The sequence below is a fragment of the Ursus maritimus genome, unplaced genomic scaffold, assembly GCF_017311325.1.
Source record: "Ursus maritimus isolate PB19 unplaced genomic scaffold, ASM1731132v1 scaffold_24, whole genome shotgun sequence".
In the NCBI taxonomy this organism is placed as follows: Eukaryota; Metazoa; Chordata; class Mammalia; order Carnivora; family Ursidae; genus Ursus; species Ursus maritimus.
Genome location: NW_024424897.1, coordinates 45,866,678 through 45,890,419, shown reverse-complemented (window position 1 = coordinate 45,890,419; position 23,742 = coordinate 45,866,678). Strand labels below are relative to the sequence as shown.

At 38.1% G+C, this 23,742-nt stretch overlaps 1 protein-coding gene across 1 annotated transcript; it reads right to left on the bottom strand.

The window, feature by feature from the left end:
- Positions 1–1,099: 1,099 nt before the first annotated feature.
- ASPA (aspartoacylase) lies at positions 1,100–20,605 on the bottom strand. Its single transcript, XM_008695258.2, has 6 exons — positions 20,214–20,605; positions 16,647–16,842; positions 14,623–14,716; positions 11,072–11,179; positions 6,166–6,275; positions 1,100–2,614 (listed from the first exon to the last, which is right to left on the bottom strand). The coding sequence occupies exons 1-6, from the start codon at positions 20,447–20,449 to the stop codon at positions 2,417–2,419; spliced, it is 942 nt and encodes a 313-aa protein (XP_008693480.1). The 5' UTR covers positions 20,450–20,605; the 3' UTR covers positions 1,100–2,416.
- Positions 20,606–23,742: the final 3,137 nt, after the last annotated feature.

Below are 23,742 nucleotides of genomic sequence, written 5' to 3'. Positions count from 1 at the left end.
GGTTTTGCACAGAGGAATTATTAAATGTGAATATTTCCCTGTTTTTGCAATGGGGTGCAGGCTTAAAAGGGTGTATTTCACCCCCTGCCATCCTTTGGGACACAGTTAATGTCTGAAGAGTGTAGAATGAACTGAATTTCAGTTGGGAGTGATGGATATACTCAGGAAATGGCTGGGAAAGAAGGAGAGAAGTCAAAGATACTGGTGGAATATGAAGACACTTCAGTAGAAAAGGATGTTTCAGCACACTCAGTCGACTAAACTTTATTTTATTTAGATCGCAGACACTGAAAAAGATATTGGTAATGTCTTAAGATGGGATGAAAGCAGATAGGGGCAAAGGGGCAGGCCAAGAGGGCTTTAAGACAAAACGAGAGTTGAGGAGCCTTTTGAAGGAAGAGGAGGAATTAGCTGGAGTGAGGGCTGAATGGGGGCGAGGGGTAGAGGAAGGAGGGAGAGAACTGAGGGTAGAAGGACCAGTCTGTGTGAAGGCATATAGGAATAAAAGAATGTGAAACGGGCTAGAACAGAGAGGACCTGAAAGGCAAAGCATCTAGAGAGGTTGTGGGGGAGGGAGCAGCAAATCATAAGAGGCCTCTTGTATTAGGAATTTGAACTTGAATAACTTGTTATTCTTTGCTGGGCACTGTGCTGAGTGCGCGTCTGCATCAGCCACTTAGTCTCCACAATAATCCCAAGAGAGGGGCACTGTTACGATCACCCCCATTTTACAAATGCAAAAACTGAGTCTGTAGACTGTTAGAAATAATCAAAATAGAGTAAAACTGAAAGGGGCTAAAGTCAAACAGCAATATGCTCTAGATTTTTAAAAAATCACATTTAATTAGAAACTCTAAATTCTGTAAATATTGAGTCAGGAGAAATAAGACTTTACATTTACACTGTAAATTTTATAGGTCACTAAAATTTGATGGAAGAGTAAAAGTATTCTTGCTAACATTTACATCTGGAAAAAACTGACCCAGAAAAATTGGACTCAGACATAAAACGTGAAGGAATTTTCACAGTGGGAGAAGGAAGGTTGGTAAAACTTGTTATGTATGAAAACTCATTGATAAACTGAACTTTTACTTCAGAATTCAGAAGGAAGAAAGTTTATTCCAACAAAAATCATTTTGGGAAAGTACAAAAATATTGGTGCTGAAAATTTTAGGAACAGTTTAGTTGGGATTTATAAAACACTGAATATGAAAATGAGATTGGCTTAATGGGTTTGCTTTGGAAGAATGAGATATTTACACATATCTTTGTTTCAGAAAATGTTAGAATGATTTTGATATACACCTGAAACCATAAACATGGGTTCCTTGGGGTCCAAATCATACGATAAAAACTCTCTTTACTTGGCCGCTGGAGCCTAAGAGAGGAGGCAGGGGAGGTTCCTGCAGGGACAGGAGGGAGAGGGAGATCTTTGAGAAGAATCATGAGACGGGAGGTATTTGGGCATTTTGGTCATGGGTGCTTTCTTGAAAGAATGCATTTGTGAACCAGAGACATGAGTTTGGTCGCATCTCCACTAGTGTCCACTGCCTCCTGCTATTTCTGTCTTTATCACCTATGCTGCAGGAGCCCAAAGACTTCCTCACGTGTTGGCTGGGAACAAGGGCAAAGTGCATTCCTTCAAAATGAGAAGCGATAGTTGGAAGGAATATGCCTCTTCTGGATTTTCCCAAGTTGGGAAGGAATGTTAGCTTCCCAAGGGGCATGTGAGATGTCTGGAGGAGCCTCTCTGCTCTCAGAGGTCAGTGCAGAACAAGTGACCATGTCAGAGCAGAGTAACACACAGGGTTACTGTCTGTCTGTGGACAAAGGTCCATTCAGTTTCTTGATTTATTCTTAATGTCACCTTTCTAATCAGCCCTCATTTCTTGTTCACATTTCATCTTCAAAAGAGCAATTAAAAATCTCTTATGGGTATCACAACTATTGGTAAAGTTTCCAGATGGGATACTTAATATATTATCATTAACTCAAATGTAAAAAATCTAAAAATAGCAAGTCTGCATCATTAGTTTCTAGTAGCATTTATACATTACTTGAAAACACATTTAATTCTATGCTCAAGTTAACTTTTTTAGATAGTATCCATTTCAATTTTGAAATTTGAATTTAAAAGCTCTTTTATTCAGAATCTTAAACTGTCAAAGTAGAATATATAAGGAGCTATACAGAAATAAGACATGCACCTCTTTGAATAAGCTACCTACCCAATTTGATACTTTCAAAGATACTCATTAATTTAATCATTCATTCAGAAAATTTGCCTCAATGCCCACTGTGTGCAAGGCACTGGACTAGGTGCTGTGAGTATGAAGTGGAATAAGGCACAATCCTGCCCTTCAAGAGCTTACAAACTAGTAGAGATACTGTACAACAGGTGAGCTAGAAGTGATTCCTAATGTACAGAGGAGCGAATACTTTTTGCATTGAGTGTGAGTTTGGTTGTCTTTGCGAAAGCTTCTCTCTTTTCGTAATATGCGGCCTCATTTACAAACACTGGGTATACAGTACCGTCTCCCCCCAGTGGAATAATCTGTCCATCAAGAGTTAAAAACACAGGATCTCCAGGGTGCAGTGGTTTCCAGTCTTGATCCTCTCAGGAAACAAAATACATAAGTTACGTTTGGGTTTTTTCCCTGCTTTTAAAGTTTTAAGCCAGGCTCTAGAAACTAACAAATCATAGCATTGTATAAAAAAGGAGATACCCGAGAGATGTGTTGGGAGGCACATGAGTGATCTCACTAAACTGAGGCTGAGCCATTACTTTGGGCAGCAGGTTTAAGAGTACCCATCTAATTTTTATAACTGATACATGTAATTAGAGTCTGCTACAATACCAAGTTTGTCCTCAATGTTGCCAACAAGATTTAGAGTATGAAAGGGCAAAACTAAATGCATGTCTCCCTAAGTGTATATTCTACCTGTTAAAATTTAGGAAATATCCATTAAGAGCCTTCAGTGTGCTGGACATTATACTGCTGGGGCTGTGAAAATGAGTACCATTGTGCCTGCCTGCAAAGGGATTCTATTCAGATGGGGCTCGGGGAAGGAAGGTGGGAGTGGGCTGGGGCAAGTCTAAGAAAAGGTGAGTGTATTCCATGGTAACAACTGAGTTACCTGAAATGTCCCACATCAGGGATCTGGACCTCTGAGCCATCAAACCCCAATGCTGTCACACTACAGGAACCCTAAACCAGTTCTTCACAAACTTTGATATGTTTGCAGGATTTTGTTAAAATGCAGATTTGGATTCTATGGGTCTGGGGCAGGGCCCACAATTCTGCATTTCTAACAATTCCCAGCAGCACCTGGGAGTTCATTAGAAAAGCACAATTTCATCACCCACTGCAAACTTGCTACATTGAAATCTTCAGGTTAACAAATCCCCAGAGATTCACATGCACAACATTAAAGTTTGGGAAGCACTGCATTACGGCAATTTTCTCAACCATGACTGCACATTATAATCACCTGGGATGTTTAAAAAATATAGACAAGTAGAGGGCTGGCTGCACCACAGATTCCTGAAATCAGAATCTCAAGGGTGGGGCTCAGGTACCATTAATTTTAAACATTTATTTCAAAACTTACATAAAATTTATTCATTTTTATGCATAGTTCCATGAGTTCGGATATGCATAGTATAGAGTCAGGTAAGCACAGAATATGGAACGAAGGTGCAGGATTCCATCGCACACCTCCCTCGCTTCCCTGTTCATAGTTCACTCTTGGTTGGTTTTGTTTTTCAAAGACCCAGGTGATTCTGTAGGACAGTGTGTTGTAAACTACTGCTCTGGAGCAGTGATTTTTAGCCAGAGATGTGCCTCTGGAACAAGTGATGGAGCCTCTTTGCCGCACCTGCAGACGTGCCAAGGTCGTGCAGGGCTACCCAAACCTGAGCCACGTGAAAATCACCTGGTGAACCTGATTTCCTGTGTCCACCTTGATGAATTAAATCAGAATCTCTGGGGATGGGACCTGGGAATCAAGATTTTTTAAAAGCTCCTCCAGTGGCCTAAGTTTGAGAAGCACTGCGTTGGTGCTTCTTCTTCTTCTTCTTTTTTTTTTTTTCTGTAATAGGCTCCAGGCTTTCAGGGGCCCATCCTCTAGGTCACTCCAGTGGACATCCCTGATTAAGGACCATCACTCTTAGAATAAAACCCAGACTGCGTCTCTAGCTCCAGGGTCTACTGTCCTCTCTGTTCACACCCTACTCTCCATTGACACTGGTCTTGCTGTTCCTCAGACACTCTAAGTTTGTTCCAGCCTCGGAGCCTCTGGACTTGTTTTCCACGTGGTTGACTTCTCGTGGCCCAGGATCCAGCTTCAATGGCATCATCTCCCAGATGGCTCTTTCAGACCATCCCATCTAACAGGAACCCTCTGTTAGTCTCTATTATTCTGTTTATTTCTTTGATAGTACTCATTACCATTTGAAATGATCTGGTTTATGTATTGTTTACTTATTCATGGACTGTTCTCTGATTAGTATGGAAGCTCCATGACGGACTTTGTCTATCTTGAATCTCAGGGCCCAGAATAGGCTTGGTAGTCATTCAAATATATTTATTGCAAAAACTGATGAATCACTCATTCCTTGCAGAATACTGAGCCATCAGATCAATACTATCCTTCAAGACCTACCACTAACCTTGTTTGTTACTGATCTCTGCCTCACTTCTCAGCCTCCCCAGGATGACTTTTGTTCTCTTCAAGGATCCCTGAAGAATATGAATCTTTAAAAAATCTTGTGGTGTAGCCAGTTAGGACATCAACATCTTGGCCTCTGTTCCTATACTTGTTATTTTTGTTACCTGTAGGACTTTCTCTCTCTCCTTCAATCTTTATCTTTCTTTCCTTTAAATCACTGCCTAAGGCTCCTTCTTCTGGTTTCCACCTGGGTCCCACGAAGGCACCAAGCACGATTTGTTCCACTTCTCTGTATTTTTGGGCAGGCTAGTTTTTAAAGTTGTGAGTCTGGATGACTATTATTAGGGTCATTAAATAGGAGTCTGAACTGGATCAGTCGTTCTCCACCTTGATTACCCAGGCCAATAAGATCAGATTATCTGAGTGGGATCCTGGCATCATTATTTTTCAAAGGCTCTCTAGGCAATGTGTAGCCAGAGCTGAAAGCCTAGATAATCCACCAGGTCTCTTCCATCTCTGATGTCTGAGGGTGAGTAGGGTACTCACGATGAGAATGGATGTTTTAGCTTTTTGGAATCTTTGCTCCTCCTTTTTTCTACCGTCGGCTTTCCCAGATTTAAACTCTCCCAAGAGCCTTTTCTTCTCCCTTAACTATGCCATAACTGATCAAACCAGACAAGGAGCAGATACCAGGGTTCTGAGGAGAGTGAGGAATGGTGGCAGAAAACGTTGCAGAGAAAGAGGTTCTGAGTGTTTTGCTCTGACTCATTCAGTGCTGATCACAGGCAGGTCGCAGTAATGTGGTCAACTGCAAAGAACACTAGTTCTGGATCAGCCACTGATAGCTATAGGACTATGGGAAAGATCTAGCTTCTGAGCCTCTGTTTTCTTTAAAAAAATTTTTTTGAATGTAGCGGATACACAATATTACCCTAGTTTCAGGTGTACAGGATAGTTTATACCTTATACTATGCTCACCCCAAGAGTAGCAACAATCTGTCATGGTACAATGCTATTACAGTATCACTAATTCCCTATGCTGTGCCTATGACCCCGTGACTTATTCACTCCATACCTGGAAGCCTGTGTGAACCTCAGTTTTCTTATGTTAAAATAGATACAATAATTCCTGCCCATTGCACTTGGGCAGGAATTTCACCTTCCCCGAGAGGCCTTGCCTGATGCCTCCCTCCCTACTTCATTATTCGGTTATAGTATCTGGTTGTCTTGATTTCTAAACCATAGTTTAGAGTTTAGTATATCTGCACTGTAAATACCACAAAAGTATGGACAATGTTCACTGTATCCCCAGAGGCAGCACGGGATCTACTCAAAAAATGCTTACTGAGTGAAGGTTTGAATACCCTAGCTACACTGCAGTGTTTTGAGAACACAAATGAGCTAATGTATGTAAAATGGTTTATAAACTGTAAAGTTCTATTTGAAGGTGGGGCATCTTTATTTTAAATATTTTAAAGAAACAGCAAATGTTACCTGCAGATTAGGGTGGATAATAGCAGCAATATCTCCATTTTCATTCCGGGGATAATCAACTTTTTCCATTATTTTATAGACTTCAATAGCACAGGGAGGAAATTCTTTTCCTATGGTGAAAACAATATGTATATTTGGTGACTAAAAATACCTCTTGAAAAAAAAGGAAGTTGACACTCTAAGGGAAGAACCACCACCACCAAAAAATGAAGGCAGTTACACGGAGAACATCCCATTTTGGTGACGGGTATTCATGAACAACGTTTGGCCAAAAGAAGTTCTCAAACGACTCCTATTGGTACATTGTCCACAAAGACACCAGTGGATTGAAGTAGAAAACAGAACTTGGGAAGCCAGTGTAGGAGAAAAAGAGGCTAGGATGGGAGTCAGGACACCCAGGCTTTAACCTAGCTGTGTGATCTGGATCACGATGCTTTAACTACGTGAGGCTCAGTTTCTTCACCTGTCAAATGAAGATGCTGAATTACCTTATGTTGGAGGGCCCTTCCAGCTCTGACATTCTATGGTTGCATGACCTCAGGAGGACTTCCGGCAGGTTAGATGACTTCAGCATTGTGCCCCTTCTCTTAAGGAAGTATTGTGAGACCTAGGGACACAGGCTTCCTGCCAACAGTAGGGTCCTACTTCCAAAGATGCAGCATCATTAAACAGCCCAATGCCCAGAAACTTGGAAAAGAAGTAGTTTACATGTACACCAGGCAACTCTGAATAAACAGGATGATCTTTCATTCAAGACAGGGCCCGTAGTATGCTACGCTTGCAACTCAAAGGAAAATCTTTTGTCTTTAGAGCAGACAGTGCAGCCAGGGTTGGAATGTGGATTTACTGTGATCACTTCTCTATCAGCTAGCTTTTGCTGCTTAACAAACACACTACCCCAGAACTCAGTGGTGTCATACAAAGACCTTCCACTTAGCTCATGATTCTATGGGTTGTTTCGGCAGTTCGTCTGGTTTAGGCTGGCTTGCTGATTTCTGACTGGCTTGTTCATGCATTTGTGGTGAGCTGGCAGGTCGGCTGGGGGCTGGATGATCTAAGATGGTTTTACTCTCATGTCTGACATTTGACAGGCTGTCGGCTGGAGCTAGGGTATCTGAGTTCTCTGCCTCATAACTCCCATTATTCAGCAGGCGAGGCTAGGCTGATCCACCTACTGGCAGTACAGGGTTCCCAAGGGGAGCAAGAGAGCAAGCCCCAGAATGCAAGTCCTTTTCAATTTTTTTCTGTGACACAAAACACATCATATGGCCAAGCCAGATTAAGAATGCAGGGAAATAGACTCCATTTCTCGGTAGAAGGATCTAAAACATTACATTGTAAAAACATGGACACAGGGAAGGGAAGAATTTGTGGCCATTTTTACAATCTACCCCACCTTCCAGGTGAAGATGTAAACTTATCAGGTGTCATCTCTTTAAATCAGAAGGTCCACTGAGAGGAAAGGAAAAAGTGGTAGAGTATAAAGAAGCATGTTTTTGCTACTTCGAATCTAAGAGTCTGAAGGAGCCTCAAATGCCTAACTTCACCCGTGTTTGATTATTCTCTGTTTCTTTCCAGCCAAGTGGTCATCTTACTCTGGTTCGAACAGCATCACAAAGTGTGGTCCATTCCACTGGTGGTCAGCATTGTTAATTAGAAATTTATGTCTGCAGGTAACTTTATCCCACTGATTCTATTCTGCCCTCAGAGTCACAGAAAACATGTCTAATTGCTTCCCAATATAGCACTTTTAAAACTCTAATATAAAGTCTTCTTTTGCCAGTCTAAATATTCTTATTCACTACTCATATGTGGTCACATTCATGAGGTTAAATGTGAAGGTACTCTGTAAACTGAAGTTCTATGTATGTCTTAGGGATTATTCTTTTTTTTTAATGATTTTTTATTATATTATGTTAGTCACCATACAGTACATCCCTGGTTTCTGATGTAAGGCTCGATGATTCATTAGTTGTGTATAACACCCAGTGCTCCATGCAGTACGTGCCGTCCTTACTACCCATCACCGGTCTATCCCATTCCCCCACCCCCTCCCCTCTGAGGACCTCAGTTTGTTTCTCAGAGTTCGTAGTCTCCCATGCTTCACTCCCCCTTCTGATTACCCCCCTTTCTTAATCGTGGAAGGAGCCGAGATGCCCTTCAACAGATGACTGGATTAAGAAGCTGTGGTCCATATATACAATGGAATATTACTCAGCTATCAGAAAGAACGAGTTCTCAACATTTGCTGCAACATGGACGGCACTGGAGGAGATAATGCTAAGTGAAATAAGTCAAGTAGGGATTATTCTTATTTTGGTTTTCAAACTTTCTAGCATTCTCAATTTTCTCTTTGGCTAATCTCTACCTCATAGACGCTCCTCCTGAAATACAGACTCAGAATTTATTCACAGCTCCCCAAGTGGTGTTTATTCAATACAGAAGAGAGAACACCATCTCCCTTGTCCTGGGGTTTTTTTTTTTAAACATAAACGCAAAGTTTGTACCTGAAATGTATTTAACTTACACCATTTACTTCAGACAATTGTTAAAGATTGTGAGGACTCTTTGGATCCACCTTCTGACCCCGAATATTCTCCTGCGAGCTTCCTGCCACCTTTCATTTATATATAAGCATGTCACATATATCTTTACCTGACTTACTAATAATTGTGAGTAGCACAGAGTCAAGGATGGAGCTCTTCTGTACATTTCTAGAGATTTTTCTCTAGGTGGTTATCTCTTTGTCAGCATTCTTTGGATAATGCTGCTCTTTCCATGTTAGTTAAAAATCCACCAAACTAAAAAGTCAAAATTAATAGTGGTTTAACATTTTTGAATTGCAGAATCCTTTGCTTAAGTGAAATGCTACACGGAAGAGCAATAAAAGAGAAGAACTGCTCTGGAGCTCCTGTCCTGGAACTGTCCCGGAGCTACTGGACAGCTAGGAGATCCCCACCCCTGGGGAGGGCTCTGTGGACTCTGATTTGGAAACCACGTTTCTCCACTCGGGTTTGTGGCCTTCTAGCTGGGCATGTCATTTCTTCATGCACTATAGTCCCACACTTACTATTTGAAGGGTTTCTTGTGAATTAGTGTGATCTTCCCAACACCAGGACCATTCGATGCTATAGACCCTATCCTCAGACAAAGGCGGTAAAAACCTGATTTTTCAGTCTTTACGACTTTGGAGTCAAAGGATTCCCAAGCACAAAAGAAATTCCTGTGATTTCAGTAGGGTGCACAATCTGATATTAAGGAATGATATGTCCCATGACATTGAACTATTCTCCAGCTTTTCACTATAATGACCCACTCCACAGCAATTTCAATTCAGCCTCTGGAATAATTATTTACATAGGATTCTTTCCTCTTTCTTTTTTTAAGGAATTTTTTAAAGTTTTAAAGATTTTATTAAGTTTTTAAAATTTTAATTCCAGGATAGTTAATATACAGTGTTGTATTAGTTTCAGGTCTCTGATTTTAATTATATCTTATTTTGAAATTTTAAAGGAAATCAGAGAGGGAGACAAACCATGAGAGACTCCTAACTCCTCCAGGAAACAAACCTAGGGTTGCAGAAGGGAGAGAGTTGGGGGGAGAGGGTAACAGGGTGATGGGCATTAAGGAGGGCACGTGAAGTGATGAGCATTACACAACTAATCAATCAGTGAACACTACATCAAAAACTAATGATGTACTATATGTTGGCTAATTGAACTTAAATTTTAAAAATAAAATATTGTTTTGAAAGAAAAAAATAAATATATCTTTTAGTATTTTAGTCATTAATACACTTTTTTCTGCTGCAGTTTTAGGTTTACCAAATAAATGAGCATAGCGTAGAGTTCCATATATCACCCCACCACCAGCCCCATTTAATTATTTTTTAATTACACAAATAATACATGAATACATCATTTACCTTGAAAACAATTAAAACAAAATTAACCTGTTTTTTCTTGCCCTCCCCAGTAATCACTGTTATCAGTTTGGTGTGTTTTCCTCTAGAAATTTGCCTGTGTATTAAGATATATATGTAGATGTATTCTAGCATGTATTTATTACTATTATTATTATATAAGTCTGAAGCAAATTTGCATACTGCATTTTTTTATAATATTTTTTTATTATGTTATGTTAGTCACCTGCATGTTTTGGTTTGTAGCTTGTTTTCTATAATTAACAATATATTTTGAAGATCTTTCCACATTAGTTTTATTTAATTGTTCACCAATGGATTGATATTCAGGTCATTTCTATTGTTTTGCTGTTACTAATGATGCTGATACCCACCCTTGCATAGGTCACATTGGATGTGCATGTGTTTGTGTTTCTTTGAGATATGGAAATGCTGGTTCATAGGATTTGCACATTTTAAAAAGTAGATACCGTAAAAATTATCTCTGAAGTGTCCTTACCAATTTACGCCAGCAGGGATGAGAGCATCCTCTTTTCATTACCCTTACCAACAGTTAATATTATCAGATTTTAATATTTTTTCACTCTAATGGGAGAAAATGGTTTCTCATTTTAATTTGCATTTCTCCAATTACTTGTAATATTGGATATTTTTTCATATGTTTACTGGACATTTGTATTTCTTAGTATTTCTTTGCTTCTTAAACTGGAGATTAGAAAATGAGGCTTTTATTTGGGGAGCTTTATTTGGTAGCTGCTTTTCTTAAATGTGTCTACTCTGGTCATTGAAGAATGGCGGAAGTGAGTAACATTTTTAAAAAGCATCTACTATCATGAGCATGGCAAATTTGACAATTGCTATTTCAGGGTTTAGTGGTTAAGTCACTATGCGTGCTCATTTCAGCTCCCTTTTCTGATTTATTTACACACACACACACACACACACACACACACACTAAGGAAACAATTCCTACCTTCTACTTACCTTCATTGAAATTATGTATAAAATCAAGAGCATGTTTAATCATTTTTCTCATTTGATCCAAAATATCAGCTCTCAGAACCCCTTGAGGCTGGGGACCAACTTCTATACCTTGGTACAAAAGGGGAAATAGTCACATTTGTACAACAAGTATTATAATATATTATAGAATTGAGTATTTTAATGTATAAAGATCTATAATCCCATAATTAAAATTACTAAAAAGGTAGACCATGTAGCATCATGGAAAATATTTGAGACAATGTTAGGCAAAAAATAAAAGCAGAACATTTTCATGTACCTGTTATAAGCATAATGAATCAAGACTGGGAGAAAACATGGAAAAGTATCAAAGAGCTATATTAGAGTAGTAAAATCTTGGGGTCATTTTTCTTTAAGTTTCCTTCAATATTGTCAAAATATTTAAATATCATAATATAGTAAACAGAGTAGACAAATTTATATTGACAAAATAATAGGTGGCCATAAAGGGAAACTGTCATAGACCTAATATTTAGTTTTGACAGGAGGAAAGTTATCCATTTAAGTCATAGAAATCTAGAGCCATGGATGTAGGTCAACATGACAATCTATGTGACCCTAGAGCAACGTTCTCGCCTTTAACATAACAACCCATCCTGACATGATGGTGCGATAGTTTTATTTTCCTTAGAATAAATTTGCATTTATTTCTTTTCACACCAGTGCCAACCACCCTATCACCTACAAAATACTCTCTAAACCAAGTATCTCGTCACTTACCTCCTGTTCCAGCCTCCCATACAGTTATCCCTCCAGTCCTTACCTCCTCCACTTTTAAACCATTTACCAAGTATAATATCATCCATTCTCTTCCAGCCGATTCATATGCGTTCATGTACATTCCTTAGCGCCGGTTCTATTTTCACCCACTTCTCTTATTTCTTGATTCACAAAATCTTTCTGTATTTGATCTATGTTTTTTATTTGTTGTGCTTAGCTTTCTTGTATACACGTTTGGACATATATTTAAGTATGGCTGAGGTAAGCATCTTGTGTATAATTTGTACAGACATGTGAAAACATGTTAAAGGATATGTCTACATGTGTGTTGTGGAAGACACTGCTGGCTGCCCATCCAAAAGCCATTCCGCCTTCCTCCTTGCTAACAGAGTCCTGATTTAGGTTGGGTATGCAATCTTCCAGGTAAGGGAACTTTTCTCCAGCTCACGTGTAAATGTGGAATAATATAAGTCACCAGAGTACCCCTATTACTCTAGTGATTGAGTTAAGAATGGATATGTGACTCAGCTCTGACCGAGTGGTTGTAACCACTGAAGGTCTGCAGGAGAGTTCCTGAGAATTCTCTTTCACCCACTAGATATTGTCTTGTTGGCATATGATGCTTAAAGTTACAGTGGACATCTTGTGGTCATAGGACTGCTAAAAAATGCTGAAGATGGTAGACTAGAAAGACAAGAAGAACCCAACCCCTCATGATGCTATTGAGCTGTTATGTAAAGTAATAAATTTATCTTATTGCTTAAGCCATTTGAGTTTCTTGCAGCCAAAAATATATTCTACATATTCTTGTTTTGGGGAGAGATGGAAGGTGTAGTGTGGGCAGTCCAATGTGGAGAGCAGCTATGATGGCTAGGGGTGGGTGTTTGACCCAGAAGAGTCAGTTATTGAAGGATTTTTTTCCCTTTCGATTGTGAGTGAAAGATAATAGGGTGGCCTTATTTTCTAAACCAGCAATTAACCTTGACACAAGATCCTGTGTCAGAGAAGAATGTTTAAATTTGTAGAAAATGGCCACGGCATAGTCTTGAGTGGAGCTGAAGAAGTAATGGTCATAAAATTAAATCTTCTGAGTCTCGAATGAGGCCATGGTTGATCTGGGACAGTTAGTAGAAAATTCTGTCTAGTTCCTCTCCTGCGTGTGTGTGTGTGTGTGTGTGTGTGTGTGCGTGTGCATGCCCATGCACATGTGAGAGACAGAGACAAGAGACAGAGAAACAGAGACAGAAAATGAAGACGATTGTAGGAAAGATCATAAGGCTGCAGCAAACTGCTTCTTTCTGGAATAAAGTTTATCTAGAATGATCCTGCCATTTCAGCTGCCTTAGCAATTGAATGCAAAGGTGGTCCTTGTGGAAGCTAGTAGAAGCTAAAGCAAATTCCTATGGGGCAACAGTTATAGGTGTATTATAAAATGTTGAGGGGCACCTGGGTGGCTCAGTCAGTTAAGGGGCTGCCTTCAGCTCAGGTCATGATCCCAGGATCCTGGGATGAAGCCCCGCATCGGGCTCCCTGCTGAGCAGGGAGTCTGCTTCTCCCTCTCCTTCTGTCCCTCCCCTTGCTCATGCTCTCTCTGCACCCTCCCCAAATAAAGTATTTTAAAAAATAAAATAAAATGTTGAGTTGGAGATAGTTTCTCTCCGATCTTAAGTGTTTTTCCCCCTCAGTGAGTGGATGGTATAAAAATGTTCCAAATAGCAAAGTTGCAAGGAGAACATACAATATTTCTAATTATTTATGATGATCTCGATACTCTCTCAAATTGAAATGTTTGAAATATTTGGCTCTATTTTTTAGGGCCAAACATATCGATAGATATTTGTTCTAGCTAAGAGCAGCATTGTCTCACAAACATCATAGACCAAGATCGCTTTTTCAAAGTGTGGAAATCTTTTGATTTATTTGGCGTTCCAGAGAAATAGGATCTCTATCTGTTATTGTTAAGCATTTGGTTTGTTTCAAATAATTACCGATACTTGGATATTTAGCTTGCCCCAAGAGATCTCTGATTTTGCACCAAATTATCAACAACTGAATAACCAAGATAACTTTAAATTTGCTTATATTGTTTGACAACCTGTTTTTAAATTAAATTGCTCTTGGTTAAAACCATCTGAGATCTAACAAAAAAGGATTTTAAGTTGTGATAGCAATTTTAATGATTATAGTATATCTGCAAACAATTATGTTAGTAGGTCACTCAGGAAGAAAGTGGAATATAGAAAAAAGAGACAGTGTCTGAGTGTGCAAGCCTCCATGTTGGAAGTTGCTAAAAGGTGAATTCACAGCCTAGTAACATTCAGGGCAAACAAGTGAATGGATAGCAAACAGTTTATGGGAGACATGAATGCAAAGCAGGTGCTAAGAGGAACGTTGAGAGATTTTTCATGGGTCTTTTATGTTTCTGCATAAAACCAGCAGACACTGACTGCCTTGGCTCCAGATTATTTTTCAAGAATGTTTGTACAGTGGCGGTCTTGGAAGATGGAGATATCTCTTTCTAGGCACAAAAGGTAGGCATGTTTACTGCTCATTATAAAAGATTTAAGTTCCCTCAGCTCACTGTTTCTCTCCTGGTATGCAGAAAGCTGCTCAATGAAACTGAGGGAATTTGATATAATTAGAGCCTGCCTGGAGTTAGTTTGCTTCTTAATTGACAGTTATAAGCCATAATGATGAGCAAGGTAGCTATAAATATTCTTCAAAAATTAATTTTCTCAGAGTTTCACCTAGGACATATTTTGTGCAGTGTGACAACGGAAAATATGACTTACCAACAGGATACCTGGCTATAGAACGCGCGGTTGCATATTTGAGGGAAGGATGTTCAATAAGATAAACATAGCAGGGTACTGGAGCCAAAGAAATCTGAAAAGAATTTAAAACATCTCTCTTATTATGCAAAGACCACATGCTTTGTTCTCTTTGCCACTAGAGAGTCAATAACGCCTTCAGTATGTTTTACTACATCAGCTAAGATTAGTAAGACAGCTTTATGAAATACTCTAAGATTCAGCGTTATTATTCCAGCTTCGAAAACACACCAATGAATTACACATAAAATGGAATTCTGCATAGCTTTCTGGGTAGAAGATACATTAAACAATTCTCGGGGACCATGATCAAAGAACATGAAATAATCTTTCCTTCTGGATAGATTTGGTTATTTTTGTTTTCACCACTGGTTACAGTTACTATTTAGCTTCGTGTTGGTCACATAAAGAATTCTGTTTCCACCCCACAGTCCAGGTCTGTGCAATGTTAGGTGACTTCCCCCACCTCCACTTATTTGAATGAGAATTCAAGATATGCCTCCAGGTTTTTTTTTCATTTTTTAATAATATTTATTTTGTTATAGTAGTCACCATACAGTACATCCCCAGTTCTTGATGTACTGTCCCATGATTCATTACTTGCATATAACACCCAGTGCTCCATGCAATATGTGCCGTCCTTAATACCCATCACCAGCCTATCCCAATCCCCCACGCCCCTCCCCTCTGAAGCCCTCAGTTTGTTTGCCAGAGTCCACAGTCTCTCATGCTTCATTCCCCCTTCTGTTTACCCCCCTTCATTCTTCCCTTCCTTCTCCTACCGATCTTCCTATTTCTCATGTTCCATAAATGAGTGAAACCATATGATAACTGTCTTTCTCTGCTTGACTTATTTCACTTAGCATAATCTCCTCCAGTCCTGTGTATGTTGCTGCAATGTTCTGTAATTGTTCTTTCTGATGGCTGAGTAATATTCCATTGTATATACTGCCTCCAGGTTTTGATGACAATGTCAGCCATGCTGCTTCGATGCCTGGCAACCAGAACATTCGTCTCTCCCTTCAATGAGCAACAAAGAATTGCTGCATTATGATCTCCCACCAGAACTACTATCTAGTTATTTTCAAAAACACAAGGGAAACAAAAATAACAAGTATTCTTTACTATATGCTAGGCTAAATGCTTTAAATATTTTATCTCATTTAAGGCTTTTAACAGCCATATGGGTAAGTGTTGCTATTATGCCAATTTTATACAACAAGGAAAGCACGGTTTGGGGAGTGGGGTATTTTGTCCGAGGTAAGTGAGTGAGAAAGCAAGGATTATAAACCTGGGCTCTCCTGGCTACATGGGTCAAACTCTTTTCATTAGATCATATGAGCCCTCTGGAAGGAAGAGTATCCACTACACAGAAATAAAGATATAGTTTATTATTTGTGGTTTTGCTTGGTTGTTATTTTCTAGCAATTTTTCTCTAGCTATAGGCATTGGATTGCTGAATTTTTCGTCTTGTAAATTTCTGAGCCCTAAAATGATTAGTTTTATCAAGTACTGGAAGAACAGATGTGTGTTGGGGCATCTGAATCAAATGCAGACAAAGGCAGAACTAAAAGGGGCCACTCTTTCTATCACTGGCCTTTACTCAACATTAAATGACTATTTCTTGAGCTTCCTAAAACTAGAATTCAGCTACTTCAACCACACCATTTTAAATGTTGGCATTAATTTTACCAAATAGCCTATGATTTGGTGGCTGTCTGGATAAGAGATTTATAATCTTACAGACACAAGTATCCACAACTGTCTCATTATTTTATTCACTGTATTTATTATTTTACTCATTTCCTCACCTTTTCTCCTGCCTGTCAACACTGCCTCTATTCTGGTGCCCTTCCCACTCCCTCATCTCTCTTGGACACTCCCTCATCTCCTGACCCCTTTTCTGGTTCTCTTACACATATAATTGTATAATTGTATAAGTACAGGAACTATGCTAACTTATAAATTAGTAACATTAACATTACCTTAATATAATGAAACATCTGAATTAAAAAGTCATTCCTGGAATCTTCAAGAATAAGAGTGCATCCCATGTTAGAAGTAGTGTTGTGAAGGTCAAAAATAATGTCATAGGAATCTTCATTGTCTTTTGGGCCAAATAAATGATTTATTTCTTGAGCCCTTGTCACTTCATATGGCAAATCCTTTGACATTTTTTTGCTATTATTAGCAGAAAGAAAAAGATTAACATCTGTGGTTAAGATAACATAAATATATAATAAGAACACAGTGTATAAGGAACCAGTTGCCAAACCTTTAATATGAAAAATCTGTAAGGGAAGTGGAAACTTATTTGAAAACTTTATAAATAAAAAAATTCCTTTTCTTCCTCTGTTTGATTTTATGTAATGGTGCATTGGCATGCTCACAAGCAACAGTTCCTTTATGTGGCTGATCCCTGAAAGGACATTTCAAACAGAACTTACCATTTGACTTCAGTGTTGAAAAAACTTTATTCATTCATTTAATCAATAATTTTTTAAAAGTTATGTGCACCAAGCTATTTTATGGGGCTAGACTATCAAACACACACATACATTTTTTGTCCTCTAGCTAATTTTCTAGTGCACAAAAATAGTCAAACTTAGGTGATCATGTTCTCTAATTAGATTAGATCAATTAGATTCTAATTGAGATCAGGGAACCACTAGTGATCCAGGGCAAACTTTACAGTCTGTAAATTCTAAGACAATGCAAAATTTTGCAGGTATATGCATATATATTTTTTCTAGGATAAGTTTTTATTGAATTCTCAAATGAGTCTCTATCTCCCCTTACTTACTCTTAAGGATACATTTTTTATCTTACTGTACATGATGATGATTTAAGTTTATTTTTCCTCATTAAACAATGGTTTAATTCAACCACTTCTCTATAATTCCATCTATTTCTGTTCCCCAACTATTTTTGTTAGTATTTTCAAGGGACCTACAGTTTGAACCTGGGTAATTCCTGCCTGAAATGCAGTCAAGAAGTTGAGTGGCCATTTTTGACCATACAGCAAAACTATGAGGACAAAAGCTGCATACTAAGTATGGTGCAGTGGGAAGATAGAAGAGACCTGTAACACTAATGATATTATTGAACCACTGCAACCAGCCCTGGACTACCAACTTATTTGTGAAATAATATCTGCACTTATTTGTGAAAATGAAAACATTTATTTAAGCCACTGTTTTCAGGTTTTTATTATATGCAACCAAACATAGTTCCTAATGGATAGATAAGTATTTTATTTTTTTAAGATTTATTGTTTATTTTAGAGGGGAGGGAGGGGCAGAGGGAGAGGGAAAGAGAGAATCTCAAGCAGACTCCCCGCTGAGCATGGAGCACAACATGGGGCTTGATTCCAGAATGCTGAGATCATGACCTAAGCCGAAATCAAGAGTCAGCCACCCAACTGAGCCACCCAGATATGCCTGTTAAAAGTTGATTCATGAAACAACTCTACAAGTTTCTTCTACCCCTGATTTGCTTCTAATTCTCCCTCATGTGAATAAATGGCATCATTAGCCACCCAGTTGCTCAGAGCCAAGAACTGGAATCTTAAAAGACAATGGACCCTTCATGTTTTCATGCCTGGGTTCCAGGTCTCATAGGAGGAGTCCCAAGGGATGAAGCTGAAACAATAGGCAGGGGCACGATCCTAAAAGGCACAGCAGCAATACTAAGTTACTTAACTCTATGCTGGAGAGGAGATTTTTGAAGAATTTTCAGCTGGGGACACACATGATAAGATTTGCCTGTTAGGATGATCCCTATGGCTGCTACAGAGAGTCAATGGCAGGAAGGACTGGCATAGGGCTAGATCAGAGATTCTTTAGGAGGCTACTCTAACTGTCCACAGAAGAAATAAACTAAGGAAGTGAAAATGCAGAGGAAGACTGGATTTGCAAAATATTCAATACTTGAATAAATGGGAAGATTTAGTGACTTACTAGACATGGGGCGTGAGGAACAGGGAAGATTCTAAGTTGATTTCCATAGGGGATTTGGTGGGTATTGGTGACATCACTGAGAGGGTGAATACAGGAAAAGGAACAGATTTGGGAGAGGGAAGACTGGAGAAAATAATTAACTTATCTATCTTATGAGTTTCATAACCACCCTGACAGAGAACTGTCTAGCCTCTGAAGAGTGTTAAAGTATAAGAACTAGAAAATCAATTTAATTTAAAACCTGCTCTCATTGAAAATGCATACTATTGAGTGGTCATAATTAGAAGACTCATCCCAGTCTATTTCAGAGTTATTTGAGAAGTTAACATGCTGACTAAAAGAGTTATTCTTCAACAAATTTTTGTAATGTAAGAGTTAGTTAAAAGCTATTTCAGGTGACTAGATAAACCTTAATTGTATTAACCTAAGCTCAGTCGTGAAGACAAAGCATTCCTGAAATTAAAATGTATGCTAGTAAAAACATAATTTGATTCACAAAACATAACTAATTATAATTTTCCCTAGAAAACATCCATTTCATAAAGTGAGACATATTTGTATTAAAAGTAGTAACCATCTTTTGATCGGCTGTGAGATTAAATTTAAGAAACTGTAAACTGGAGTTAGTCTTTATTAGAAAACGAGTACAAAAATCAGTGCTGTGTTAGTTGTTCCTTTGTGTGTCTTCTATCTTTGTAGTCTTCCAACTTGTTGTGGGCAGAAACCATGTTGTACATAGCTTTGTACTCCCACGGTACCTGGCACAGTGCCCCATGAACAACAGGTGTTTAAAAATATTTTTAGGTAAATAAAAGGAAGTGGTAAAAAGCAAATACTAAGAGGCCTATATATGTACACTAGGAGCTACCAAGACGTAAACAAAGGCAAAATAACTAATATTATTTATATTATGTGTTATAATTAATGCCTAGAGTGTTACTATTGCATAAATTGTGTGCAATATATTATAAACCGGTTGCAATTTAAATTCAGAACATGCAAGTGACGTGTCTTTATCTCTCAGTGATCCACCACTGAAGCTAGTATATCTACTCCTCATTTCACAGGATGGCCTGATTTTTTCTGATGATGGGAGTTTATTCACATTTTTCGTTAAACAAATATTAATTGAAACACGACAATTTTCTTGGACAGAGCTTCATGTGCTACCATAAACACAGTTGCGAAGACACAGTAGCGAACCACCTAAAAAGCCAACAAAGATGTATGCACGCGTAGGGGCCACACACTGATAAATTACAAGACCAGTCAATCTGCTTCTTTAAAGATAGGGTTCAAATATAAAAACCATTGTTCTTTATTGTCTCAGTCTATACAGAATGCATTTAAAATCAGGTAAGAATAGTCTGATGCTTTAAAAAGTTTGTAAGAGAGCGTGTGACTACCCAGTTTAGGTAACTGAGAAAGTCATAGCAGGGTAAGATTAAAGTGAAAGTGATCTTATTCACAACAGCGATTATACGTGTGGATTTGCATATCATGTGCCACACATACGTGCTCTCTCACACAGACCACTTTCCACACACGTACCTGTACGTGCACCCATGCATACGACACAAAATGTAGTCTTACCCAAGATTTTCAGGGTCAAAAACTCGATTCAGGTCACAGTCAATATATCTGGTACGCTTCTTCACTGCTCTTGGATTGGTAATAAATGGTTTTACTTCCAGCCCTGTTCTCTGAATCTCAGTGCCATTCTCCAGCCAGTGCTTAACTAGAAATACTCCTGTTAACTCATTCCCATGAGTTCCTCCAAAGATAGCAACCTTTTTTATAGGATCTTCAATAACATGACAAGAAGTCATTTTTATCAAGTAGTTTTATCTGATTTCTGCAATTCAGAAAAGAGGAGATCAAGTAAAACTAAATTTCTTAAGAAAAGTTTAGAAATTTAAATTTAAATGAGACTTTAACCAAAGTGCGAAGTGCAGAGTTCACTTGAGTGGAGTATAACCTAATATTCTGTTACAAGTTCTGAGCCCTCCTTATTATATGGACACTCCCTTCTGTAGCCCTGCCCTTTACCATATTTGGATTAAAATATGCAGAGATGAACTAGATACAGCTGTTTAACTTCTTACTCCCTCACATGGTCAGTAGATCTAAATGCAATAATAAATTAGTATCTCATACTAATACAAAAATTCTGTTCTCCTTTCAGCTACAACATGACCTACTGGTGCTTCCACTACTACCGTTAATAGTAAAAATAGTTTATACTTTTCTAATCCTCAAAAATATAAAAAATTTAAAAAATACATAAAAATAAAGAAGTGGCACATAATATCCATGCTACTACTTGATATTTATGTTTCCACTCACACTCGAAAACATTTCTTCTCTGAAATGAGTTCAGATCATTTTCATCATTGGAGAACATTTGAATCTCACCTCCAAAAACAGCCAAAGACAGATAGATCCTAAGAGACCTCCTGTGGAACCAGCATTGTTTCTTTTTTTTTTTTTAATGATCTTTTATTATATTATGTTAGTCACCATACAGTACAGTACATCCCTTGTTTCCGATGTAAACCAGCATTGTTTCTTTCAGTAACTTTTTCATGGTCAGAGACACAAGAACCAAATAAATGATCCCTTGGACTCAGAAAGCTACTTTGAAATATGCTTTAATTTCCTTCTGAGGAAGTTTTTGATAATTCTGTCAATTTCTTTAGGAATCATCCTCACTTTTTGCCTTAATACTAAGGTAAAGCAACTGGGGGTAATTTTCAAGTTTTTGTAACGCTTGAAAATGTCTTGGGGCATGCTATAAATGCTAACCAAATTAAGAGTTCATTATAATACACAGTCTAACTTCCTGGCAGCACAGACTCTTCATTGGAATGTGTTACTCAATAGGGGGTTTTATTAGGGGAAACTATCCAGAATACTAAGATGATCACATCCCTTTGGAAAAATGACTCTGAACCAAATCAGATTTGATTTCATGCTCAATCATCCAGAAAGTCAAATATGTTCAAGTACTGGAAATACTATGTACTAGTAATGCCAGATTGTTTGATAGGGGTACAACAAGAAATTCATTACCACCACAGAGAAGTTTCATTTATAATTAAATTTCCCACATGTTATCTCAGTTTATTCATATATTCACTTTCTAAGATAGGGTGGGTTAGTATTGACATTCCCATTGCAGTGCTAAAGGAAAAATCCTTCAGGTACCAGGAGAAAATTGGGCCTGGGACCCAAGTTTTCTGATTCTAAGCCCAGTGTTTTTTTACAGAACGGTGCTTCCTGTTATTTTTGGACTTTCCCAAAGTTCTAATTTTGCTCTTTTGGAATTCACATAAACTTACTACAGTGTGCTCAGGAAACAAACAAGCATACAAATGAAACACATGTTGGAGAATATAAAATGTGAATGTTTCATAATATTCAATGAACTAATCCCTATGTTCTTCCTTTAACAGATTATAATGCAGAGATAGAGAAAGCAAAATAATGAAATTCAAATTTACACATTAAAATTACAATTCTAACCTAAGAAAAAGCCTCTGTAGTCTTTGATTTTCTATCCACATCAATGTACACGGAAAACAGTGCAGAGATGCTGAAAACAAGCCTAAATGTAAACAAATGATAGTTGTATTGTTTACTTTGGTTTTAAGAATTGTAACTATGGTGAATTATTAACACTTGATTATGTTTTGTTTCTTTTCTGCTGATTGTGGTTTCTTCTGTCCTTTGCCCTAGTCTCTCTGGAAATGCTGCCTTGGTTCTTTACTCGTAGCTGGCACAAATGACTTGCATTTCGAAGCTTGTTTTATGGAATTTTAACAGATCAGCACTTTGAAGCACATTTAACATTCTTAAATAAAGTTTCCTTTACATGTCAAAATGAATAACTTTTTTGAGAGTTAATGAATTACAGCAATTTTGTCTTATACTTACCTTGTTTATTGTGTACAGAGTTTGTCTTCTGCGGAAAGCTTTATTAGAAAAAAAGGAGAGCATTTCCTTAGAAGTAGAGCAACAGAGGCTTTTCATACTCTTATACCAAGTTAACTTCCGAAACATTTTTAACTCCCTGTTTCCCAAACCACACCAAATTTTTGAGCCCTACAAAATCTACAAATTTTTATTAGTCTAATTCTTTTTTGAGAATTCAAAGAACTGATGGTATACAAAGTGGAACCCTTTCTAGTTATTATCATCTATTAGGTTGAATATTTAATGTTCTGAAGTATTTAAAAGAATAAGCCTAATAATTTCCAGCACTACAAATGTTTTGTAGGGGTGGTGGTGCCTGATTTATTAGTAAAATAATGTACTTTATAAAACAAAGGGAGAATAAATTTTTCATAGTCTTGGTCATCCAATAAATTCATTCAAAAATTTTTGTGGGAGACACATTTAAGATGTTGTTTACAAAATAGTATGACTGGGAGATAAGGAGGGTCTTCTCTCCAATATTACATATAAGGAAGGTATCTCATTCATAATGCGGTTATCCAGCAGTCATGTAATCAAATTACTCTATTTAAATTTTTTCCTTTCTTTGTGGCCCTCTTGCTGTCACCCATCCTGACTTAACTTTCCAGATGAAAATAAACCAATGTAGCCATAACAAGATCGGGATAAAATAGGTAAGTTTATACGCTGCTAGTAAAGATTCCACATTGATCATGTCTGCAGTCCTGACAGATGTAGCATAGCATGTTGCTCATAGTGGGTTTGAAGTATTTGTTTTTTTTTTTAAAGATTTTATTTATTTATTTGACAGAGATAGAGACAGCCAGCGAGAGAGGGAACACAAGCAGGGGGAGTGGGAGAGGAAGAAGCAGGTTCATAGCTGAAGAGCCTGATGTGGGGCTCGATCCCATAACGCTGGGATCATGCCCTGAGCCGAAGGCAGGCGCTTAACCGATGTGCCACAGGCGCCCCTGAAGTATTTGTTTTTAATGAGAAATCCATTTTTGGGGTGCGCGTGTGTGTGTATCAGGTCAAAATCTGTTTCCCCAAAGCTTTTAGTCATTTTTAAAAGTTTCCTTTTTTGGAACCATGACAACTAACAAGTCTTTTCAGACATTTTATTGTGTGAAATCTTCTCTTCTCCGGATTAAATGAAGACAAAATT

Coding starts and splice junctions, on each gene's coding strand:
- ASPA (XM_008695258.2), bottom strand. CDS start 20,449: ATGACTTCTTGTCATGTTATTGAAGATCCTATAAAAAAGGTTGCTATC. Junction 16,843..20,213: donor TTTGACCCTGAAAATCTTGG/GTAAGACTACAT, acceptor TGCTAATAATAG/CAAAAAAATGTCAAAGGATT. Junction 6,276..11,071: donor TATACATAATTTCAATGAAG/GTAAGTAGAAGG, acceptor TTTTCACCATAG/GAAAAGAATTTCCTCCCTGT.